The 21,765-nt window shown below is 51.4% G+C and overlaps 1 protein-coding gene across 1 annotated transcript in view; it reads left to right on the top strand.

Moving 5' to 3' along the window:
- The first annotated feature begins 246 nt into the window (after window positions 1-246).
- LOC120248569 overlaps window positions 247-21,765 on the top strand; it is a 35,292-nt gene continuing 13,773 nt past the window's right edge. The window contains exons 1-17 of the mRNA XM_039256936.1: window positions 247-362; window positions 888-996; window positions 1,100-1,270; window positions 1,858-1,984; window positions 2,907-3,016; window positions 3,655-3,867; window positions 10,537-10,719; window positions 11,230-11,357; window positions 12,088-12,232; window positions 13,630-13,762; window positions 14,099-14,260; window positions 16,202-16,328; window positions 16,634-16,845; window positions 17,377-17,539; window positions 17,980-18,062; window positions 20,585-20,745; window positions 20,890-21,055. Of these exons, the coding sequence (XP_039112867.1) occupies window positions 247-362; window positions 888-996; window positions 1,100-1,270; window positions 1,858-1,984; window positions 2,907-3,016; window positions 3,655-3,867; window positions 10,537-10,719; window positions 11,230-11,357; window positions 12,088-12,232; window positions 13,630-13,762; window positions 14,099-14,260; window positions 16,202-16,328; window positions 16,634-16,845; window positions 17,377-17,539; window positions 17,980-18,062; window positions 20,585-20,745; window positions 20,890-21,055 (2,509 nt within the window). The remainder of the gene's footprint in view (window positions 363-887; window positions 997-1,099; window positions 1,271-1,857; window positions 1,985-2,906; window positions 3,017-3,654; window positions 3,868-10,536; window positions 10,720-11,229; window positions 11,358-12,087; window positions 12,233-13,629; window positions 13,763-14,098; window positions 14,261-16,201; window positions 16,329-16,633; window positions 16,846-17,376; window positions 17,540-17,979; window positions 18,063-20,584; window positions 20,746-20,889; window positions 21,056-21,765) is intronic.

The raw sequence follows: 21,765 nt of genomic DNA on the forward strand, positions 1-21,765 counted from the left end.
CCAGCACCCCTGGTCTGAGCCTCATGTCCTGTATCACATCCTGTTTCTGTCATAGATGGGGGTGTAGCCATGTGTTCTCCTGGGGCAGAGATTGGAAGCATGTCACACTGGGTCAGAATGAAACGGTCTGAAACAAGGGCCTGGGTCTCCCCTGGTCCTGGGTCATTGGGCTCAGATCAGCCCGCCCACCCTGACCTCACTCTTCTCCCCTCTCTGTGCTGTTAGAGGCGGACAGGTGTGGGGGAAATGTCCTGCTGGTTATTTCTGCCCCCCTGGGACCTCCGAACTGATGACACAAGATTCCAGGGAGTCTCAGAGCTCGTGTCCCCAGGGACAGCTGTGTGCCAAGCAGTGCCCACCAGGTAACAGCCCATTTCTTTTCCTTGGGGTGTGAAAGAGGCAGAGAGGACTACCAGACCCACTCAGGGAAAGGACTGGATTTTTTTTAGTCAAAAACAAACTCTAAAAATAGTTGACAGCCACACTGCCTATCTCAGTCAGTAGAGCATGCATGCGGCTCTTGATTTCAAGGTCGTGAGTTCAAGACCATGTTGGTCATAGAGCTTACGTTAACAAATCATAAAAAATAGTTGACCCCCAGTGTTATACACCTAATGTGTATCTGCATATGTGTGCGTATGTAATTACACACATCATATGCGTATAATATGAACGTGCACCTAATGTGACTCAGATGGTTAGTGACGTGACCAACATCTTGTGTGGAGCCCAGACTGGCATTCAGACTTCCCAATTCCTGGGCCAGTAGAAGCCCCCAGGCCACCCCTGGATACACGCTGTTGCCAACCTGCGGTGGTGGAGCAGCCTCCCTGCCCTCCACGAGATCCAGTGTGACCCCACGTGCTTCAGGTTTTTACTGTCCAGAGGGCAGTGGACAACCCACCTTGTGCCCACCTCACACCATGGCAGCTGCCCCGGGAGCCAAGCAGCAAGAGGAATGTGGGCCTTGCCCTGCAGGGCGTTGGTGCAAAGCCGGTGAGATACCTGCCCTGGGAGGGCGCTGGTCCTGAGCAGGACAGAGGGAGGCCCTCTGGGCAGGGGGAGAGGACAGCAAGTGGAAACCACCTTTTCTCTCCAGGAGACCCGGCCACCCACCCCTGCCCTGCTGGCCACTACTGCCCTGGAGGGAGTGAGACCAGCCCAGGACGCCCTCAGGCCTGCCCTGAGCATACCTACCTGGCTGCAGAAGGAGGCCAGAGTCTGGCAGAGTGCCTCCCCTGCCCTCCTGGCTACCTCTGCCCATCCCCAGGTGAGAGGCTACCCCTAGGCCAGAGGCTGAGACCTCTGTGGAGGAGAGATGAGAGGCCACCTGGAGCCCCATGGCAATGACTGCTGTTTTTGCCCCCAGGTCTCTCTTCCCTTGAAAACCACCTGTGTCCTCCAGGCTACTGGTGTCCAGGTGATCAGGGTGCCTTTCTCTGCCCACCTGGCACCTTTCGAACAAAACCAGGGGCATCATCAAAAGAAGACTGTGAGCTCTGTCCCCCTGGCCACTACTGCCCCCAGGCTGAGCTGAGGGGTCACGCAAATGTGTTTGCAATCCCCTGCAGAGCTGGATCTGAATGCCCTGCAGGTGACACTGCCTGGCCTGGCCCCCCCTCCCCAGCTGCTGCCCCCATCCCTTGTGCCCCCTGAGGCTTATGCCCCCTGAGGCTTAGGCCGGGTGCTCAGGCAGGTCTTATCAGCACAGGACGCATCACGCAGGCAAGGCATGGCCACCTGCTAGCTTTAGCAAGTCATTTGCCCAGACCCGTGGCCCACTCAGTCTTGGGTGGGTCTGTGCCTCCTGGGAACCCTCAAGACCAGGGTGCCCAGGTCTGCTCCTGTCTTCCTCAGGTGCTGTGGCTGAGGTCACCTGTAGGGCTGGCTCCTACTGCGAGGGCCAGACAGGGACCCCCCCACCTTGCCCAGCGGGCTATGCCTGCCCTGCTGGCTCCTCCACCTACACTGGCCCAGGGCAGCTGTGAGTACCCCCCCCCCCCCCCCGGTCTGTGTGTCTCCGGCCCTGGGATCTCCAGAGAAGAGTCAAAGCCCTGAGTCCCAAGGACCCAGAGACAAGTACTGGGTAACCCTTTGCGTGGACTTCCCAGCTACGGTGTCCACATGCCCCAGTCTCTGTCTCTGTCCTTAAAAAGGAAGGGAGGGCGAGGATGCAAATCCCACGGAGATGCCCTTCAGTAGTTTCCAGGCCCTTCTGTGTGGGGCGGCCGTGTTTGGTAAATAAAAATACAGGAAAGCCCAGTTAAGTATGAATTTCAAATAAACAACAAATTTTTAGGATAACTATGGCCCATGCAACACGTGAGAGTACTTATTCTCATTGTTTATTCATTGTTACTTAGCACTGTTTATCTGAAATTCAAATATGACTGGATGCAGTGTACTTCCGTTGGCAACCCCAATCCTGTGTCTAGGACTGACATTCCCAGCACCCCCACTGGGTCCCCGCCCCCACGCCCAGAACCAGTCAGATTAGTTCCCCTTATTCCTTTGCCCAGGGTGAGGTGGGCAGGGAGCACCCGTCTGCCCACTGCCCAACGGCCTGGCCAGTGGGTGTGGCTCTGCCTCCTCCAGGATAACACCTTGACCTACCTAGGCCTCATCGGACACACGGCCGTCCCACGACCCCATGTCTGGGATAGTATCAGAGCTGCCCCTCCCCCAGCCAGCTTAAGGCCCAAACATGGGGAATGTTGGTGGGGGGCTGAGGGGAACCTCGCTGGTGAGATGAGAGTAATAGCCACACAGCCCCGTCAACACGAAACTAGGGTCCTGGGCTCTGTGTCTCTGTGCAGCTGCCTGTTTCCCTCTTACTGCCCCCTGGGCAGTGCCTATCCACGTGCGTGCCCTGGGGGTTCTGAGGCACTGAACAAGACTGGCCTCAGGGTCTCAGAGGAGACTTGCTGCCGCCTCTGTGAAGCAGGCACCTACCGCGGCCCGGCTCTGGACACCCCAGCCTGCCAGCCCTGTCCCCCTGGATTCAGCTGCCATCAGGGTGAGCTTGGGAAGTCCGGATGTGAGCAAGAGAGGGGAGCTGGGGCCTCGAGTCAGCACTGGGCAGAGCCCAGTAAGGAGGGTCGAGGTGGCGGGTGGGGAGTTCCCACAGAGCCCCTGGGAGTGGGCAGAGGAACGGGCCTGTAGTTTTTCTCAGCGAGTCCAGCCACCTGATAGAGAAAGACCCAAGCACGCGGGGAAGACACAGGGGAAGGAGGGGAAAGTAGGTGCCACACCTGTCTTGGTGTTAATTTTGTAAAAATTACAGACTGTACATAACATCATGCAAATTAGTTGGAGCGAGTGGTCCAGGTGCTCTGGAAAACAGGGCAACTACTGCCCAGTGTGTCAGCAACGCTGGGTGTCCCGCTCTGTGTTTGCGAGAGGGATGCAAGTGCGTTCTGTGGTGCCCCAAGGTCAAGGAGGACTGTTTTGGGGGGAGGGGTCGATACAATAAAGCGCGGCGCCTCCACTGTCCTCCCTACAATCTGAATTCTGCTCTCAACAGTATTTGCCCTCCAGCTCTCTACCCCACCCAGACCCCGAGTTTATTCTTCCCCTGGACTCTGCCATTGCTAAGTCCCTGCCTGAGCTAGAGTCCCTGGCTCAGAACTCCGCCCCCCCCCCATTCCCCTCCAGGAGCAGAGAGCTACCACAGCCAGCCCTGCCCAGTGGGGCACTACTGTCCAGCCAGGACCCCCAGCCCCAGGCCCTGCCCGCCAGGAACCTTTAGGAACAGCAGCCGGGCAGGGGCAGCTGGAGAGTGCCTGCCATGCCCCGAAGGCACCTTCAGTGCGCGGCCTGGCCAGGCTGGCTGCCTCCCCTGCGGGAGCTCTGCTTTCTCTCCACCTGGTGAGTCTCCACCCGTGCCCACTGGCATAGTGCCCTGGTATCCAGATGTGGGCTCCAAATACGCCATTTCTCCTGCCCCCTGAAGTTTTGAGGGTCAGCAGCGTAAGGTTTCAGAAAACCACACTATCACCAAATACAGTTTTCTACGAAGCCGAAGTGAGAGAATGGGTGACGCTGTGACTCCCATGTCCCAGTGTAGTGTGTGTACATGCGTAAAATAAGCGTGTGCAGTGACTTCAACAAGCAAGTGAGTGAATGTGAGCGAACGAGCTCAGAGAGGTCAAGCAACTCGCCCCAGATGATCCATCTAATGGAAGAGCTGGGACCCTGTGCCGAGACTGGCTAGCTGGTTCTAATGTGCTGCACGTGCTTAAAGGGGGAGGGTGGGCAGCCACATCCAGTCCTCTCAAGCCCAGCCTTGTCTTAGGGTCTATGCAGGGGGATCAGGCACAGACATGAGCACAGCACTCAGCACTCAGCACACCCCTGGCTCCTTGCTGATACGTATCACCAATCCTCATTTCAGGGAAGTGATCTGCACATGGATTCTGCTGGGTGAAGCACTTGTGCATGACCCACAGTATAAGCAGATAATCCAATAGTGGGAAATTCAGTCATCAGAATCACCTATATTTAACCTCAGGTCTGACCCCAGATCTCCACATATGCCGGGTACCAGTGTAAGTGCCACCCTAATACCAAGCCTCGTGATCCTCATACCAACTCTGTTAAATAGGCTCAGCTACTATCATTCTTGTTTTACAAACATGTCAAGTAAACTGCAGGGAGTTTAAATAACTTGCCCACAGTCAGTTAGTGGCAGAAGCAGGATTTGAACCCAGTCTAGCTAACTCTCACATTCCTACTCTTAACCACCATGCGATGCCCTTTCAAATGGTGTGATTTGAGGTTTCTAGGGATTCTACCATCATTTCTTGTCTCTGGCATTCTATCTCCTAGGTGGCAGAAGCCTGAATCCAGTGATCCCCCTGGACCTGGAGATCAGGGGCTGAGTGAAGCAGATCTCAGTGTTTGTGTTGTCTAAATGCAGTACACTGGCTTCTACAGAACAATCTAGTACAATCCGTTGCTTTAGCTGTTGAGAAATATGTCTTAACTGGTTTATCTTGGAAAGATCGTGAGGAAATTAGAGCTACACCTTCTATGGACATGGGATTGTGATTTTTGTGGTAAGATGACCTGTAGGTCACACTACTTAAATTTTTTGGGGGCTGAAATTATTGCAGCCCTTCTCTGTGACATAGAACCCTGGGCTATGGTAGTCTCCTTAGGCTGCCATAGCAAAATACACAGACTTGGTGGCTTGAACAATAAAATTGTATTTTCTTACAGTTTCAGAATTAGAAGTCCAAGATTAAGGTTTGGGCAGATTTGGCCTCTTTTGAGGTCTCTCTCCTTGGCTCTCAGACTTCTCTGTGTCCCCACATGGCCTTTCCTCTGTGTGCAAGCATCCCCGGTATCCCTCTTGTGTGTCAAATTTCCCCCTCGTATAAATATACGACCCTAATGGCCTCACTTTAACTTAATCACCTTTTAAAGACCCCATCCCCAAATACGGTCACATTCTGAGATACTGGGAGTTCAAACCTTGAGAATTTGAGGGGACACAACTGAGCACAGAACAGGGGACTTGATCACCTCTAGGTTGAATATTGGAGTAAGCCAACATTCCCTTCACGGTTGTGTTCTGATTAGCCTTCTCAGCTTTTACATGAAGTAGTCTCACTCCAGTTAATATATTCTCCCTTTTTATTTTCTAAAAGTTGTGTTTACTTTTTGCGTAAGATATGAGTTAGGAGTCAAAATTCATCCCCCCCCCAAAAGAAAAATTCTATTGGAATGGCACCTTTATTGTCTACAGCCATACCACCCTGAATACACCTGATCTCATCTGATCTTGGAAGCTAAGCAGGTTCGGACCTGGTTAGTATTTGGATGGGAATGACACCTTTATTGAAAGACCACTCATATCTGTCATCAATCAAACATTCCATATATATGTGGGTTTATTTGGGAATTTCTATTCTGTTCCAGTGGTCTTTTATCCTATCCTTGTATAAATATCGTAAACCTTAATATCAATAGTCTTTGTCTTCCAACTTTGTTCTTTTTAAGACTGTATTAGCTCTTGTGGCCTTTGATTTCCATATAATCAGATCATATCCACAGAGATGCTTATTAGAATTTCTATTGGGTTGCATAGAAACACCAAATCCTTTGGGAGAGAAATGACATCTTTATTATATTGAGCTTTCTAGTCCTTGAACATGGCTTAGATTTCCTTTTATTTATGTCTTCTTTACTCTTATAAGACTTTTGTTTTACTTTTATTTCTGGGTAGAGAAATTTTTTTAATAAATTGAAGTTTGTGGCAACCCCGCCTTGAGAAAAATCTTTTGGTGCCATTTTTCCAACAGTGTTTGCTCACTTTGTGTCTCTGGGTCACATTTTGGTAATTCTCTCAGTATTTCAAGATTTTCATTAATATTGTATTTGTTATGATCTGTGATCAGTGATTATGACCTGCTGAAAACTCAGATTATGATTAGCATATTTTAGCAATAATGTATTTTTCATTAAGGCATATACTGTATATGTATTGTTTTTTAGACATAACGCTGTTGACACCTCATAGACTATAGTATAAACATAACTTTTTTAAGAGAAAGAGAGACAGAGCATGAGAAGGGGAAAGGGGTAGAGGGTAGAGGGAAAGAGAGAGAGAGAGAGAGAATCTTAAATAGTTTCCACATTCAGCACAGATCCCAACAAGGGGCTCGATCCCATGACCCTGGGATCATGACCTGAGCCAATATCAAGAGTCAGATGCTCAACTGACTGAGCCACCCAGGTGCACAAGGATACCAAAAAAATTCATTTGAATTGCTTTATTGCAATACTTGCTTTATTGCAGTGGTCTAGAACAGAACCCACATTGTCTTCAAGATATGTCTGAAGTTAACATATTTTGAGGTTATTGTAAATGCTATTAGGTTTTTCAAATTGCGTCTTCCAGTGTTTTGTTTGTCTTAAATTTCTTTTTCAGCTTATTCTTGAAACACATTTTAGCTAAACATAGAATTATAGCTTGATAGTTGGGGGTTTTTTTGTTTTTGTTTTTTGTTTTTTTTTTTTTAGCATCTCAAAGATAGACTTCCATGGCCTCTGCCTTTCATTATTTTTGTTAAGAAGTGTTACATAAGTCTCATATTTGCTTTTAGGAGGTAAATACCCTTTTCTCTCTGGTGCTTCTAAGATTTCCTCATTATTTTTCATTAAAAAATTTTTTTTATATTTTATTTATTTCTGAGAGAGTGAGAGAGAAAGTGAGAGCAAGCATGAGCAGGGGAGGGTCAGAGAAAGAGGGAGATACAGAATCTGGAACAGGCTCCAGTCTCTGAACTGTCAGCACAGAGCCCCACGCGGGGCTCAGACCCACAAACTGTGAGATCACGACCTGAGCCGGTCAGACGTTTAACTGACTGAGCCACCCAGGCGCCCTTACTTTTCATTTTTTGGAATATAACTACTATATTCCTATATAACTACTAAACTCCTATAGCTTTTCTTTGTATTTATCTTCTTTGATTTATTTTCTTTAGCACTTCTTGTATCTATGTTTTGATGCACTTCATCAGTGTGTGAAATTCTCAGCCATTACAGTTTTAACATTTTCCCTGTTCTACTCTCTTTTTTCCTTTTTGACTCTCCAATTACACGTTATCTCTTTTCACCACACACATGTCTCGTGCACCACTTTCTGCATTGCTCATCTTTTATTTTCTCTTTCTGAGATTCAGTCTGAGTTTTTTCAGATCTATATCCCACTTTATTAATTTTGTCTTCAGGTCCATACAATACGTTATTAAGTGCATCTATCAATATTTTTTTACTATTGAACCCATCAAATGTAGAATTTATATTAGTCTTTTATAATTCCCTGTTGAAATTCTCCTTTAATCTTGTCTTTTGATTTATCAAACATACTAATCACAGTTTAAAGTACATGACGTGTCTTAAAACTCCAATATTTGGATCTCTTGAGAGCTTGTAGCTAGCATCTGGGGTGTTGTTATTGTTCTCTCTCTCCCCTTTGATTTCTTAAAAATTCTTGCTGTTTTGCATGCCTGTTTTTTGTTTTGTATCTTTTGTTGGTTTTTTTTTTTAATTGAATGCTGCATACTGTGAGTGAAAACTATAGAGAAAATCTGAAATTCTGGATGTTGTTACCTTCCTCCATAGAAGAATTGCTTTCATTCTGGAGAGCATGAGTTCAGTTCATCAGAGATTCAGAACATTGGTGCTAGGTTCCAGGTATTGATAACGTTGGTTTCCTTACAGTCAGTCCACACTGAGCGCAGCCCTTCAGTGGTCCAAACTGAAAGCATATGATGTTTACCAGAGACCCTTATTCTTGGTGGGCCCAATTTTTGTCCCCTTAGCCTTATGAGACGTTCTGAAGCTATTGCTCATCTCAGCCTCTCAATGGCACTTTTGAAGTGATAAATGCCTTTTGGGAAAGCGTGGTGCCAAATGTGGGGCTTACCCCTTTGGATTTTCATTCTCTCCAAAATTGTTTTCTCCTAAGTCCCCAGTTAAGTTCTTCATTCCTTCGAACAGGTTTTCTATGTTTTTTTCTTGCTTTTCTAGTCATATAGGAAGATTGACTCAAAATAAGCTACTCTGCCGTTGCCAAAGGTAGAAAAAAAAGTCTTGTAAATATATGCATTTTTGTAAGCTGCCTTTTTCCCTTTGAGGATGAGGTAGGGAAGCTTTTTAGTTAATTTATTTTAGAGGTTAGCTCACAAACACCAGCCTCCAATTACTGTTGTTAGTGCCACAAAAACACTATATGAAGACAAATATAAAAGGAAGAAAGAAAAGAATATATAACAAATTGGCAGAAGCATCATGTGCCATAAGAAAGAAAAAAAACAAGGAAGCCTGGATAGTTCAAACTAAGAATTGCAGAATCAGGGAAACTTATGGGAAAGCTTGTATTTAAACAGGAACTCAAAAATAAGTAAAATCTTGTTGAGTTGAGATGGCTGGGGAACAATATTAAACAATGATTCTTTTAATACAGATCCATGATTATTTCTATAGTCATATATGCCAGGCCAAGAGTTTTTAAAAATAGTTTTTATTTAGGAAATTAATGTGTAACATTAAGCAAAAGCAGAGTAGCCCAGATTGAACAAAGGATGAGGTCTCACAGCTGCTCCCATTGAGTCACTCGTTCACCCAAGAAGTCCCCAAGGCTCCCCTGTGGAACTACAGGTTCCACAAAGCCAAGTGAAAGCCCAATGAGACATGGAAGACTCCTAGATCTGATCTGATAGTGCCAGGGAGTCAGCAGGGAGCTGGTCCAGATGAGCCAAAGAGGATACTGAAGTTCAGGATATTAGAGAGGATTTGACCATCTATAAACTCACTGGTGAGAGTTCTCTATGTCACTTCAGTATTGAGTAATTCCCTTCCTTCTCTACAGTAGAAATAACTATTTCTCTTGTCAATGGCCCCTAAATTAATTTGGGGAAAGAATATAACCAAGTCAGGAAAAAAAAAAAAGTCAACTTTCAATCCATTCAACAAGTTCTGCTGAGGGGTCTTTGGATTACTATGCAGTGTATGAATGATTATCTTCAGGAAGCTGCCATGTGCTAAACTTGCAATGAGTTTTTAATTCTTCCTGAGCAGATGACAGTCCCAACAGAGGCAAACAAGCTGGAATTGCAATGAACTCTAGTCAATTACAAGGTCCCAATCTCTACCTCTCCCCCAAGTGGCTCTCCCAGAAGAACGTTCGCCTAGACTCCTTTGGTTTCCCATATAAAACACGAACTTCCCCACTTATCACTTTCTCCTCTGCTGAGAATCCCTGTTCTCTTGGCTCTGTCTATCCAATCTAGACCATCCTTAAAGCTCCTTCAGAGGCCTTCAGTCTCTGCACCACCCTCTCTTTCTATTGTCTGCAGGTAGAGGCCTATGTCAGCCCTTTAGAATTGACCCCACAAGGCTTTGTGTAATAGAGAATAGGAACAACACTCTCCATGAGGTGTCAAGTGCTTTCAATTACCTCAGTAATTCTCAGTCCCACCTACACATTAAAGTACTCAATGGACTTTTTATTTTTATTTATTTTTTTTAATGTTTTATTTATTTCTAGGAGAGAGAGAGAGACAGCGTGAGCAGGGAGGGTCAGAGAGAGAGGGAGTCACAGACTGAAACAGGCTCCAGGCTCAGAGCTGGCAGACAGCACAGAGCCAGACGAAGGGCTCGAACCCACGAACAGCAAGATCATGACCTAAGCGAAAGTCGGACGCTTAACCGACTAAGCCACCCAGGCGCCCCATCAATGGACTTTTTAAAAAGTAGATGTTCTGGCTTCACTTCAGAGATTCTTATTTAATTTGCTTAAAGGAGACTTGGACATCAATGTTTCTCAAAGCTTCTCAAAGTCAGGGTGGAGAATCATTGACTCAGTAGATTTCATTAAATCCCCAGAAAGCCTCCTAAGGTCAGACTCTGGGAAAGGTGGGTATCTGATCTCCCTAACCCTAACCTTAATCCTAACCCTAACGCTAGTCAGATATCACCCTGTGGACAGGGAAAGAGAGGTTGCTCATATCTCTGGTTCACTGTTAGGTGCCTGTGATGGGCTATAGCGTTTCTCTATCTCCAGGTGCCTCCCACTGCACATGTCGGGGCCTGAACAGGGTCTTCCAGAAGTCAGATGGCTCCTGCATCTGCCAGGCAGGACATGAGTCCTACAGCAGGAGGGGCCTGGAAAGTGAGGAGAGCAACAGTGATGAGGACTGTCAGCCCCAGGTAACACCTCAGGCTTAGGAAAGGAAGGCTTGAGGAGAGTGAAGGGGAGGTAGCAGGTATGGGTCCCTCTGCGTGCCAGCCACTTTTCACTGGCTGTTGGTTAATGTTTACTCCTTTGTGCTGGATGGGTTACCTCCAATACGAATGAGAACACTTCAGAGAGCTCACATGGTAAGACACATTCCACCTTATCATAGACCCACAAGCTTCAGCATTCATTATAAAGGATCCTAGGAAAGCAATTCAATCATTCTACCCAGTCTCCCTAGAGCTGGACCTCCCGGTTACCACCCCCAGGCAGCAAACTTGTCTTCTCTTACTCCTGTAGGTCCCCTCTACCCTCAAGCCTAACCCTAGTCTTAGGCTGCTGACTAAATGACCTCTCAAAGGAGCCCGGTTCCCCAGAGGCCCTGCCATGGCCCTGGAATGTTCTCTGATACTGAGAGTGCCCCCACCCTGGGCCTGCAGGGGGTGCCAGAGCCAGGACTCTTCTCCCACACTCTCCTACAGGTGGCTGATCGCTGCTCAGCTGGAGAAGTACGCCTGGCCGCCACCCGCAAGTGTGTGTCCCCCCAGCTTCACAACTGCTCCTCTGTCTGCCACCCAGTGGATGGGAAGCTCAACGGTGAACTGGGCATGTGAGTGACAAAAAAAAACTGCTGAGAACAGGAAATTCACCATCTCCAGATAGGTCCTGACTGTCCCCAGAGAACCCGTCCAGAAAGGTTGGGCAGGACCCAGCTCTGATGGGAGACTGAGCCAAATACAAGCTCCTTCCAGAAGCGGCCAGGTCAGCATTTCCCAAGAAAGGGAACCAGGCCAACCCCAGCCGAGGCAAGCAGCCCAGAGCTGAGGAGGTACCGGCAGCAAGGCAGAGCGTGCCACACCCCATGTCCCTGAGCCAACTGTTCAGGTGACCCTGGTGATGCCAAGCTGAGAGGGGCTCTGGTTTTGTCTGGCACTACAGTCCCCCACCTGGCCTGTGGACTGAATGGTCTCCCCCAGCAGGCGGGGCCAGGGAGCCATTGTGCTAGGAGGTCCACTGAATAGACCATTCCAGGCTGAACAACTCTCTCCTCACCCTTGCCTCAGCAGGATGCCCAAAACAAAAATGCTGAGCTTGTCAGCTAGGATCTGTCCCAGGCACTGCTCCCATTCTGGAAGATGCCTCGCTGGCACAGAAGCAGGGGCCAGAGAGAGTGCATTTTAATGAGTCATCATGGACCTCCATTGAAAGTGCAGTCACTGCACAGGAAGCCTAGGCAGTTCAGATCCTTTTGGAGGGACCTATACTGGTGGAGGGGTGTCCGGAAGGGCAGCTGCTCCATACCCACCAGGGCAGACCTCCCATCCTCTCCTCTCCTGCAGCTGCCAGTGCCAGGAATACGTTTCAGCAGAAGAGCTCTGTGATGCCCAGTGTCTGGCTAAGGCCCCCCAACTTTCCCTGGCCTGGGGTTCCAACAGGGAGCTGATCCTCAGCGTGAAGGGCAAGGCTGGAGACAGTGACCAAAGGGTGAGCTCACCTCAGGGAAGGGCTGGGATAGAAGGGTAGCCTCTGCCTGCTGGGGACAAGGGGAAAGAAGCCAGGCACCCTGGCTGCAGAAACCAGGCAGCAGAAGAGGGAGCACCATCTGGGTGGCTCAGTCAGTTAAGCATCCGAGTGTTGATTTTGGCTCAGGTCGTGATCTCATGTGAGAGTGACCCTCACATCAGGCTCTGCGCTGACAGTGTGGAGCCTGCTGGGGATCTCTCTCTCCCCCCAGCTCTGCTCCTCCCCTGCTCATGCTCTGACTCTGTCTCTGTCTCTGTCTCTCTCTCTCAAAATAAACTTAAAAAAAAAAAGGGAGGGGTACCTGGGTGACTCAGTGGGTTAAGTGTCCGACTTTGGCTGAGGTCATGATCTCACAGTTTGTGAGTTCAAGTCCCATGTTGGGCTCTGTGCTGAAAGCTCAGAGCCTGGAGCTGCTTCATTTTCTGTGTCTCCCTCTCTCTGCCCCTTTCCTGCTCACACTCAGTCTCTTCCTCTCCCTCCCTCAAAAATAAATAAACGTTAATATAATAGTAATTAATAATAATAATTTTTAAAAAAGAAAGTCCATTTGATAACCAATCTTTCCTAGTCTGTTGCTATCTGCATGAATTTCCATTCTGTAGCCTGGAGAGAAAGGCAGAAAGGAAGTAAGAAGTGGTATTTCTTATGTTGATAACGTCAACCACCCGCTTTGAATGCCATAAGAGTGCCGAGAAAGCAACAGCTTGACTTTACAGAGTGCAAAGTGAGGCTCGGGGGCATGAAGCCACTCACTGTGGTCTCAGAAATGGTGTGAGCCTGAGCCTCTCACAAAGGCCAGACTCTGGCCACAGGCAAGGCCTTCTCTTGGCCACAACAGTGTTGGCTGAGGCTGTCTTCTGGGTCTTGATGCTTCATCAGAGTGGGAGGGGCAGAAGACCAGGGCCCAGATGCAACATAGGTCCCGCTCACCCTGATGTTGGCCTACCAGAAGGTTCCAGGTGGCTCTGTCTGTTTGCCACTGGAAGGGTAGGGAGGGTCACTGGTGTGACACTGGACAGCAAATTTGCGGTGATAGAAAGATGATTGTTCTGAAGAAGTTGTTCTGTTCGTAGGACTTTGTGAATAGAGAGAAAAGGGGCAAACGATGACCTAGGACAGAGACAAGAGTTGAATCAGGGGTGTTTTTTGAAGATAAGAGCCCTGGGCATAGGAGGCCACCTGGGCAAGTCTCAGTAAGGAAGGAAACATACTCTGAGAGGTAGTTGGTGTCCCTGAACTCAGCATCACCAAGGGCTGTGCCAAAGGGCTCAGTCTGGGTTTCTGGTCATCCGTCTCTGCAAGCTTTGCTGCCCCTCTGGCCCTCCCCAAGTACATAATGCCGTGCTGTATGTTCTCAGGAAGTATCGAGCACTCTGGGCCCAGACCAGTTCTTCCAAGAGAATGCCAGGGTCCATCTGGTCCAGTGTGGCCCCCATGGCATCTTCGGCTTTGTCATCTCCAGAGTGGACATGCTTGGCGCCTTCCTCTTTGGTAAGCAGAGGAGGAATACCAAGCCCAGACTTTCCTAGAGAGAGTGAAGGGCGGTAAAGGACATGGATGTGTTCTTCCAATAAGGGATGGGGAGCTGAAGACCCCACCTGTGGCCCCTCAGAAACTTCTCAGCCCTGTCTTGGTGTTCAGGAGGTGAGAGTCAGGCAGGAATCACAGAAGGTCATATAGGAAGACACTCTTTGGGGAGATGAGGGCCCCGGAAGAGCTGAAACTGCTCTGAAAAGGGAGTGGAGACAGGACGGGACTAGTCGGCAGGTGGGTGAACCTCCCCAGACAAGCCCAGGTCCCTCAGAATTCCTTCCCCAACTCTCCCAGAGCCACCTGTATCCAGCCGCTGGCTGCAAAGGCATCATCGGACTACAGGCCTGGAGCACCCTGTCCCTCAGGACCCTGGCATCCGTCTCCGTATTCCAAACCCAGTGATCTGCCTGACAGAGGGTGATGTGATTCTTTTCCAGCTTCATATTCTTCCCCACAGTGAGTCCCCACTGCAGTACCTTGGACCTTCCCTCAGGCCCTGGCTCTTTCACCCCTCCCCTGCCTGGCTTTTCTGTGACATCACATATAGACTGCACCTTTGAAGTAGCAAGTCACAGGCCTGTGCTGTCCCCTGCTCCCAACCTGATTGGTCACTTACTGGGGACCTCTCTTCACTTACTGGAGCAGCTGCTGTGGCTCCAACATTTTGCTACGATTCCCTGCAGCCCATGGGTGTCAGACTTTTGTGCTTTGGGTGGAGGCAGGGACTCACCAAAATGACCTCTGCTCTCAGCCGGCCATCCTGCATGTCTGCTCTGTGCCACACAGTCATCCTTTCAGGGCCTGAAGCCCCCCAGAGGCAGACTCCTCAACTTCTCCTGGTAGCCCCATCCATCTTGAGAAATGTTGGTTTATAAGGATTGTTTTCCTTGCAACGAGCAGAAGTCAGTCTCCCTGTGACTCCTGTCCCTGAGAACCTTACAGAACAGGACTGAGTCTTCCGCCATGAGACAGCCTTCACGTATAGAAGTGGGTCTCATCCCCTCCATGTTCAGCATCCACCTTCCATGCATTGTGTGCAGTCCAGGCCTTCAGGAGATCTTCATTCCCTCCCATTCTCCTGCCTGGGCTTCCCCAGGGTGTGGCTGTGGGGGGGATGGGCATCCCCCCTGCACGCCCAGCCCACCTGCTCACACGCAGATGGCAGATGGCATAGTGCTGCCCCACTCACACGTCCCAGGACACCAGGTGGCTAGGCTGAAACAGGTTCAGGTCTGCAGCTCTAAAGACGTGAGAGAGACGAGAGAGCAGCCAGCTCCAGGCCAGTGTGGGTTGGGGCATTTCCCCCTCCGACAGGTGGTGGTGGTTTTTTTTTTTTTTTTTTTTGAAAGGAATGGATTTTGAGGAGGAAAAATATGGAGCAGAGAGGTGTGGAATAGAAGATAAGTGCCAAAGTAGGCTGATTTGCTAATTGTTTTATAACCGTAATAAATTAGTACAGAGAATGCCCTGTACAAACAACACACTAAAGGTTCAAAGATTAAAGTGCTCCCTCAGGCAAAGCTGAAGATACCAGTATCTAGTATTGGAATTTATGTCTCAGTCTTTGGTCTTAGATGGATCACTGGATGTGTGGCATACTTTTAACCTGATTTACACAGGAGGATGGCCACTTGGCCCAAGTAGATGAAGTGTTTCCCTTTCATGTGTCACGCAACTACCGAAGCTCCTCCCCACAAAGCAGTGCCAAGGCGAAACGGAGGGGGAGACAAATCCCGGACGGTGAACTCAAGCATTGGTGCCCCGGTGTCCGGCCAGGTCTCCCGTAAAGCCATCAGGACCTGGGACAACCTCCGTCCTCTCTCAGCCCTGCTGTTTGTGAAGTGAATGCAGTTGCGCCCCCTCCTCCACATGGTGGGGGAAGTGAGATCAGAGCTGCGCCTTTCAGGAGGGTTAAGGGTGCTCGGGAAGAAGAGCTGACACCTGTCATAGGAACAGACTTTCTGTGAAGAGGGACGTGCCTGGCTGGGCCCACCTGTGTTCCCGGGTGCCCCGTCTACCCCCTTAGCTGCTCACTCTCCCAGCCACCCCACAGCACGTACAGCCTGTCAGGGGCACAAAGGGGAGCAGGTCCCAGCTCCGACAGTGCCAGGGCATCTGGCGGTGCTCGCCCCCAAAGGGCGTCAGGGGCGGGGCTCTGCCATGTGCTGGCGGGCTCACTCTGTAGGCTGAGGGGAAAGGGGTCTTGTCTTGGCACCAAGATTGTTAAATGTGTCATCATACATGTGAAAGGACAAAACATGTCATTTCATTGAAAACCATGCCTCCTCAGTTTCCTCACTGTCTTGAAGACAGACCCGGAGTTGCCTGGACGCGGGCTGCCCAGGGCTGGGGCCGAGGGGCCCCGGGAAGCCAGCCCCACACAGGTTTATTCCCCAGGTCGCTCCGCGAGTCACTACCCTGTGTACCAGAGGCAGCATTTGTTCAACAGCAACCCCACCTGGGACTTTGGGACCTTCAGGAGACTCGGCCACCTAGTGCGAGAGACTCACCTCAACTTCTCGAGGTAATCTCCGCTGAGCTGCCTGGGAACCTGGAGGGGCCATGGCTCCTCACGTGTAGGTCACAGCTAGGGAGGCACCAGGAAGACACAGAGGAGGATGTGAGGCTGTCAGCCGAGTGGGAGGTGAGGCCGGAAAAGACCAAGGGCAGGTGAAGCTTCCTGAATGCATGGATGGGAGGGGATTGACAGTCATGGGCAGCTTCCTAGACCACGTTATTCCTGTGCGTGGGGAGGAGCCCACACCCTCCGCCCGGTATGAGCAGCCCAGCAAAGCTGATGCTCCCATTTTCTGGCCCTTCCTTCCCCAGGTTTGCCCACCAGTTCCTAGATCCGGGCACGTATGTGTTTCGAGACAACGGGCTGCCTGAGAGCACCATCGTGGTGCTGGTGAAGAAGAGAGGAGTGGCCTGCGACCCCGGCCTGTCCCCCGTGCAGCCCTCCTCCCCGTATCAGCTGGCCAGGCACGGGGTCCTCAGGCACAGCCTGCCAAACCTGGGCCCAGACTGGACGGTGATCACAGGTACTGACCCTGGGCCCGAGTAGCCATGACCCAGAGGGGCGGTGGGAGGAGCTCGCACAGCAGGACCCTCAGGGGCGTGTGCAGCCCTGTCTGCGACTCTGGGCATGGCCCCAAAGACTTCAGGTGGGCACGAGGACAGCCTGAACTGGGGCTTCATTTGCCAGGTGAAGAATACTTAATTTCCCTCTTGGGGTCCTTCCCTTTCTTCCCACCTCTCAAGCCCCTCAGTTTTGGGACTTGTCCTTGTGAACAGGGTCTCATGGTCAACAGGGTCGCTGCCTGGAGTCATAGGCTCACCGAGATGCCCATTCCAACCTCCTCTGTGTTCTCCGTCCATCTTCTTTCCCTCCTATCTTTATGCGCCAGCAACCTCACCTAGCTTTCCAGGCTGAGCCTAGGACAGCAGGTCTGCCGTGGCTCCTTGGCCAGGTGGGCGGGAAGAAGGCCGCCCCGCAGCGGCTGAGGCATAAAGCCCGCGGAGGCTCTGAGTGGCCATCATGTGGCCTCTGCCTCTCTGTCCTAACCTTGCAGGGGTGCTGCTGGCTGTTGGCTCTGCAACCGTGCTGCTCACAGGCCTGGGCCTTGTGCTGAGACCCTCCCTGGCCCAGGCCTGCCCCGTAAGGGCTTGGAAGCCCCAGTGGAGGGGCCTTGGGGAGCCTCATGTGCCTGCTGAGTATGTGCCTCTCAGGGACAGGTGAGTCCCCTTCCACCCTTCACTCCTTTCCCAGCCTAGGGGCCACAGCATGTGTGGCCCCTCCCCACCCTGGCCCTGCCCACACTCATGACCCCAGTGGTATCCCTGGAGACTCAGGAAAGAGCACCTTCTTCTTTTTTTTTTTTTTTAATATTTATTTATTTTTGAGAGAGAGACAAAGACAGAGCATGAGTGGGGGAGGGGCAGAGAGAGAGGGAGACACAGAATCCGAAGCAGGCTCCAGGCTCTGAGCTGCAGCACAGAGCCCGACGCGGGGCTTGAACGCATGAGCCGTGAGGTCATGACCTGAGCTGCAGCTGGATGCCTGAGCCCCCCGGGCGCCCCAAGAACGCCTTCTTGAGCTGGCCTGTGATGTTCAGCGCTGGCACGCCTGGTCCCGGTGAGCTCTGTGCCACCTGGATATGGGTGCTTCTTTCCAGCCTGCTGTTCTATGAAGACCTCGGTCCGCAGTTCTCTAGGGAAGGAGCTGATTCCGAGGAGAAAGCCGTTACCTGGGACACAGGTACCACTCGTATGCAGCAACTCCCCTTCTACTCTCACCTGCCCTCCACCCCCACCTGCGCCCCAGGTACACACTCTGGGGAACATCTCATATTTCTATAGCACTGACGGTTTATAAGACGCCTCATGCTGTCCATCTGATCCTCACAATGGCACCAAGAAGCGGGTGTTTTGAGATGGTGTACCATCCCCATTTTATAGGCAAAGAGACTGAGGCTCAAGGAAATGTGAGTGGCTTCCCAAAGGTCCCCAAGTGACAGGGCTAGAAGGTAGGTGCGGCTGGGCTTGAAGCAAGAATTCTCTAATCTTTCCTGTGCTGGTCAGGAGTTCTTGGGAACCCAAGGGCAATACTTCAATCTCATGGCTACCTTTCCCTAGCGCACCACAGGGGCAGAAATGAAGCTTGCTGCACAGAATTCCTTTACAGGATCCCTCACCTGCCCTGGTCAGTTCCTCTTCTCACCTGGAGATCAGGACATCAGCTTGGTTCTCATGAGGACCTAGAGGGGGCCACACCTTCCACCGCATCCCCACTCGGCCCCCAGCACCTACTGTGAGGAGGAAGTGTGTGCGGAGGGGCATGGAGAGGAGGCTCTGCCAGTTCCCTTCATCTGTTTGGGAATAACGATTGCCTCACTTTAGACATAAACAAAGGGACAAAGGGAGGGCTCTGTAAGCTCTCACCGATGTGGGTTCACACAGCGTAGAGTCTGCCTCCGGCTGTAGTCCTTAACTACAGCGTTGCAGAGACCCCAGGAAGCGTTGAGCGCACAAGGGAGGAGGCAGTGAAGTGAGTGGTTACAAAGGACAGTCATGGGACTAGACCAGCCCTGGAGTCTTGCTGGTTTCGAACCTGAACACAGGCCTCCTCACACCACACACACACACATGCACACACGCACGCACACACGCACCATCCAAGGCAGGACTAGCTCTGTGCTGTCCCGACTCTGACTCTGCCTGGTGCTCAGAGGCTAATCATCTCTTACCTGATGATGAATCTGGACAGTGAGGAAAGTACCTCCCTGATGCAGGCAAAGAGAACTGAGTCCAGGACAAATCTATCCCCCCCCCAACCCCAGGCACCCCTATGGGGTGATCAGCAGGGTGGGCTGTGCAAAGCGTGTATGTGGACACAGGGAAGGGTACACAGAGTCAGGGATCAATCCCAGGATTTTAACCCTCAAAGGAAGCCTCCATTAAGGCTCGGGGCTGAGGGTGGAGTGTCCGTTGCTGAGACCTCCCACAGGAAGAGGTGCTGGCACAAGACTCTTCTGGTTCGAGGACTGGCCCTCTAGGGGAGGGTGAAGTGCCCTATATAGTGGGGTGTGTGATGGCCACAAGAGGCTTGACGGTGTAAGAGGTCTGGAAAGCTGCCTTCACACCGCCTGAGTGGCTGGTAGCTCAGGGGACAGACCCTAACCAGGCTGCAGAAAGGAAAGGAAGGCAAAGTTGGCCATGTAGGGGCCAGGCCCACATTTGTTGCCCAGAACAAGAACTCCCACATCACTTTGCATGAATGGGGCCACCTTTTCCCCCTCAAGCACCCACCAAGCCTGGGAAAGAGAAATGTATGGCCTGGCAGCAGATACTCACTCAGCTTCATGTTCACACTACTGAGGCCACTCTCTGAGCAAGCCCCGGGCCAGCATGGGAGAAACACCACTTCGCTTCCTTCTTCCTTCTTCCTTCAAGACCCAGCTCCATGGGGGAAAGGCTGTCAGAAAGGGGCCCCCTTCTGACACGTGTCCTAGCAGAGCAGAGTGGGCTTGAGGGAGAAGGAGGTCAAGGGGTTTAAGATCCTTGGCAAAGGGAGGTTCCTTCAGGGTGTGAGAGAACCCTTCTGGGGCCCAGAAACCTCAGTGAAGTTGTCTGACTCACTCCCCTGGGCTCAGCCCGGGTCACACTCAGCCAGAAGCCCAGAGGAGGCACCTCAGCCAGACGAGCACTTAGTGACCTTCTGCTGTCTGCCGGGCCCTGTGGGACACCTGACGCTAAATAGGAGTCCACAGAGCCGTGGGGACAGGTGGGGCGAGAGCCGTCGAAGGGGAGCACAGGGTGGTTAAGGGGACATGGGGACAGTGAGATGAGTTCAAGTGGAGGAAAGGGACAAAGGTTATTCAGCCAAATGTGGACTGGAGGGCCCAGAAAACAGCCTCCTCAAGGAGCTGTTGGCTTTTCCAGGCCAGTGAGACCCACCCTCAACCAAAGGGAGGCACTGCCCACCACGCAAGTCGGTGTGACACCAAGCCAGACGGACAGAGGCTGCAGGGCCCCTGGTCTGTCCCCCTCACACAGAAGTTCCCTCCACAGCCACTGCTGCCTCCCGCATGGGAAGGTCTGCTGCCGCCTCCCTTGCCTTCCCCCCCCCACCCCCCGCACAACCCTCCCCCTGCACATGCCTCCTCTGTTCGCATTTGTCCGTGCATCCAGCCTGCAAAACCCTGGAAGGGAGGGGGGAGCTGCGCAGCCACGCCCATCTCCTGCCCCATCCCAGTCTTGCTCTAAGCCTCCTTCCTACAGGAGAACCACTCTCCTTGGAGACTCTGGAGGACTTCAGCGTCCGTACTCTCTACGACAAGCTAGAGGACCAGAGCCTACACGTGGCAGCCCAGCTGAGCAAGCACAGGAGCGAGGCACTGGCCTTCTACAGGGGCGCCAGCCAGCAGCTCCAGGGGCTCCAGGTCAGCCGTAATTCCCAAACAACCAAGCCACCCTCATCCCTACCGCCCCGGAACACAGGGGCCCCACTCACCCACTTCTGGAAACAGCTTTAACCAAGAAAGACACTCATAACCTGTAGACTGACCCAGCCCTGGTTCTTCCAGGACTTTCTGCAGCACCTTGGCACAACTGAGCGGCAAGCACTGGGCAAGGATGGAGACCCTGAGGTGGAGGCCAAAGCTGCCGCCAGAACAGACACCGAGCAGAGTGAGGAATTGTGGGGCCTCCACGCTGCAACTTCACCCAGGGGGCCCTGGCAGCTTCCTCTAGGTGAGAGGCAGGTGCCCAGGTGCGGGACCGTGATGGCAGGTGGAAAGTCATAATAGGAACTCTAACTTTGTATAGCACCTAACTGGGCATCTCACTTGGCATTTAGCACCCCTGTGTCATACCTGGACAGCATATTCGGATGACAGAAGATGGTCCTGGGCCCAGGAAGGGACCTGATTTGCCAGAGGAGAAGGAGACTCAGATAACACATGGCAGAGCAATGTCTGTCCAGCTTTCCTTCTGGCCATGTCCACCACTGTTTTAGGGCTGGCCTTGTGTAGGGTACCAGGGTAACAAAGGCCCTACAGCTTTTGAGAGTCTCCCTGGTTTATACCTTTATCTGTATTTTTCTAAATGGCGTATGTAATACATGCTCCTCGCAAAAGTTCCATCTGTTCAAAAAAGTAAGCTATGGGAAGCTAAAGTCCACTTGCCCCAAATCCCAGCAGCCTCCCAAGTCTGTGGGTGAAAATGCATTTGCTCTTCTGTGGACCCCGTGGAAGCCCCTCTCATGACAGCCCATTCTCTGAAATACTCCCGCCACCCCCAAGAGTCTAAACTCTTGTAAAGCCTTCTTCCTTTAGGACCTGGGTGTTGAGCTTTACTGCAAAGAAACATGTGTTCAGTTTCCATCTGGACTCTGAGTCCTCAGGCAGGCCTTGAGGGTGGAGGGACTTCCCTGGGCCTCACTACATGCTCTGACTTAGAGC

The sequence above is a fragment of the Hyaena hyaena genome, unplaced genomic scaffold, assembly GCF_003009895.1.
Source record: "Hyaena hyaena isolate Hyena2069 unplaced genomic scaffold, ASM300989v1 scaffold_602, whole genome shotgun sequence".
In the NCBI taxonomy this organism is placed as follows: domain Eukaryota; kingdom Metazoa; phylum Chordata; class Mammalia; order Carnivora; family Hyaenidae; genus Hyaena; species Hyaena hyaena.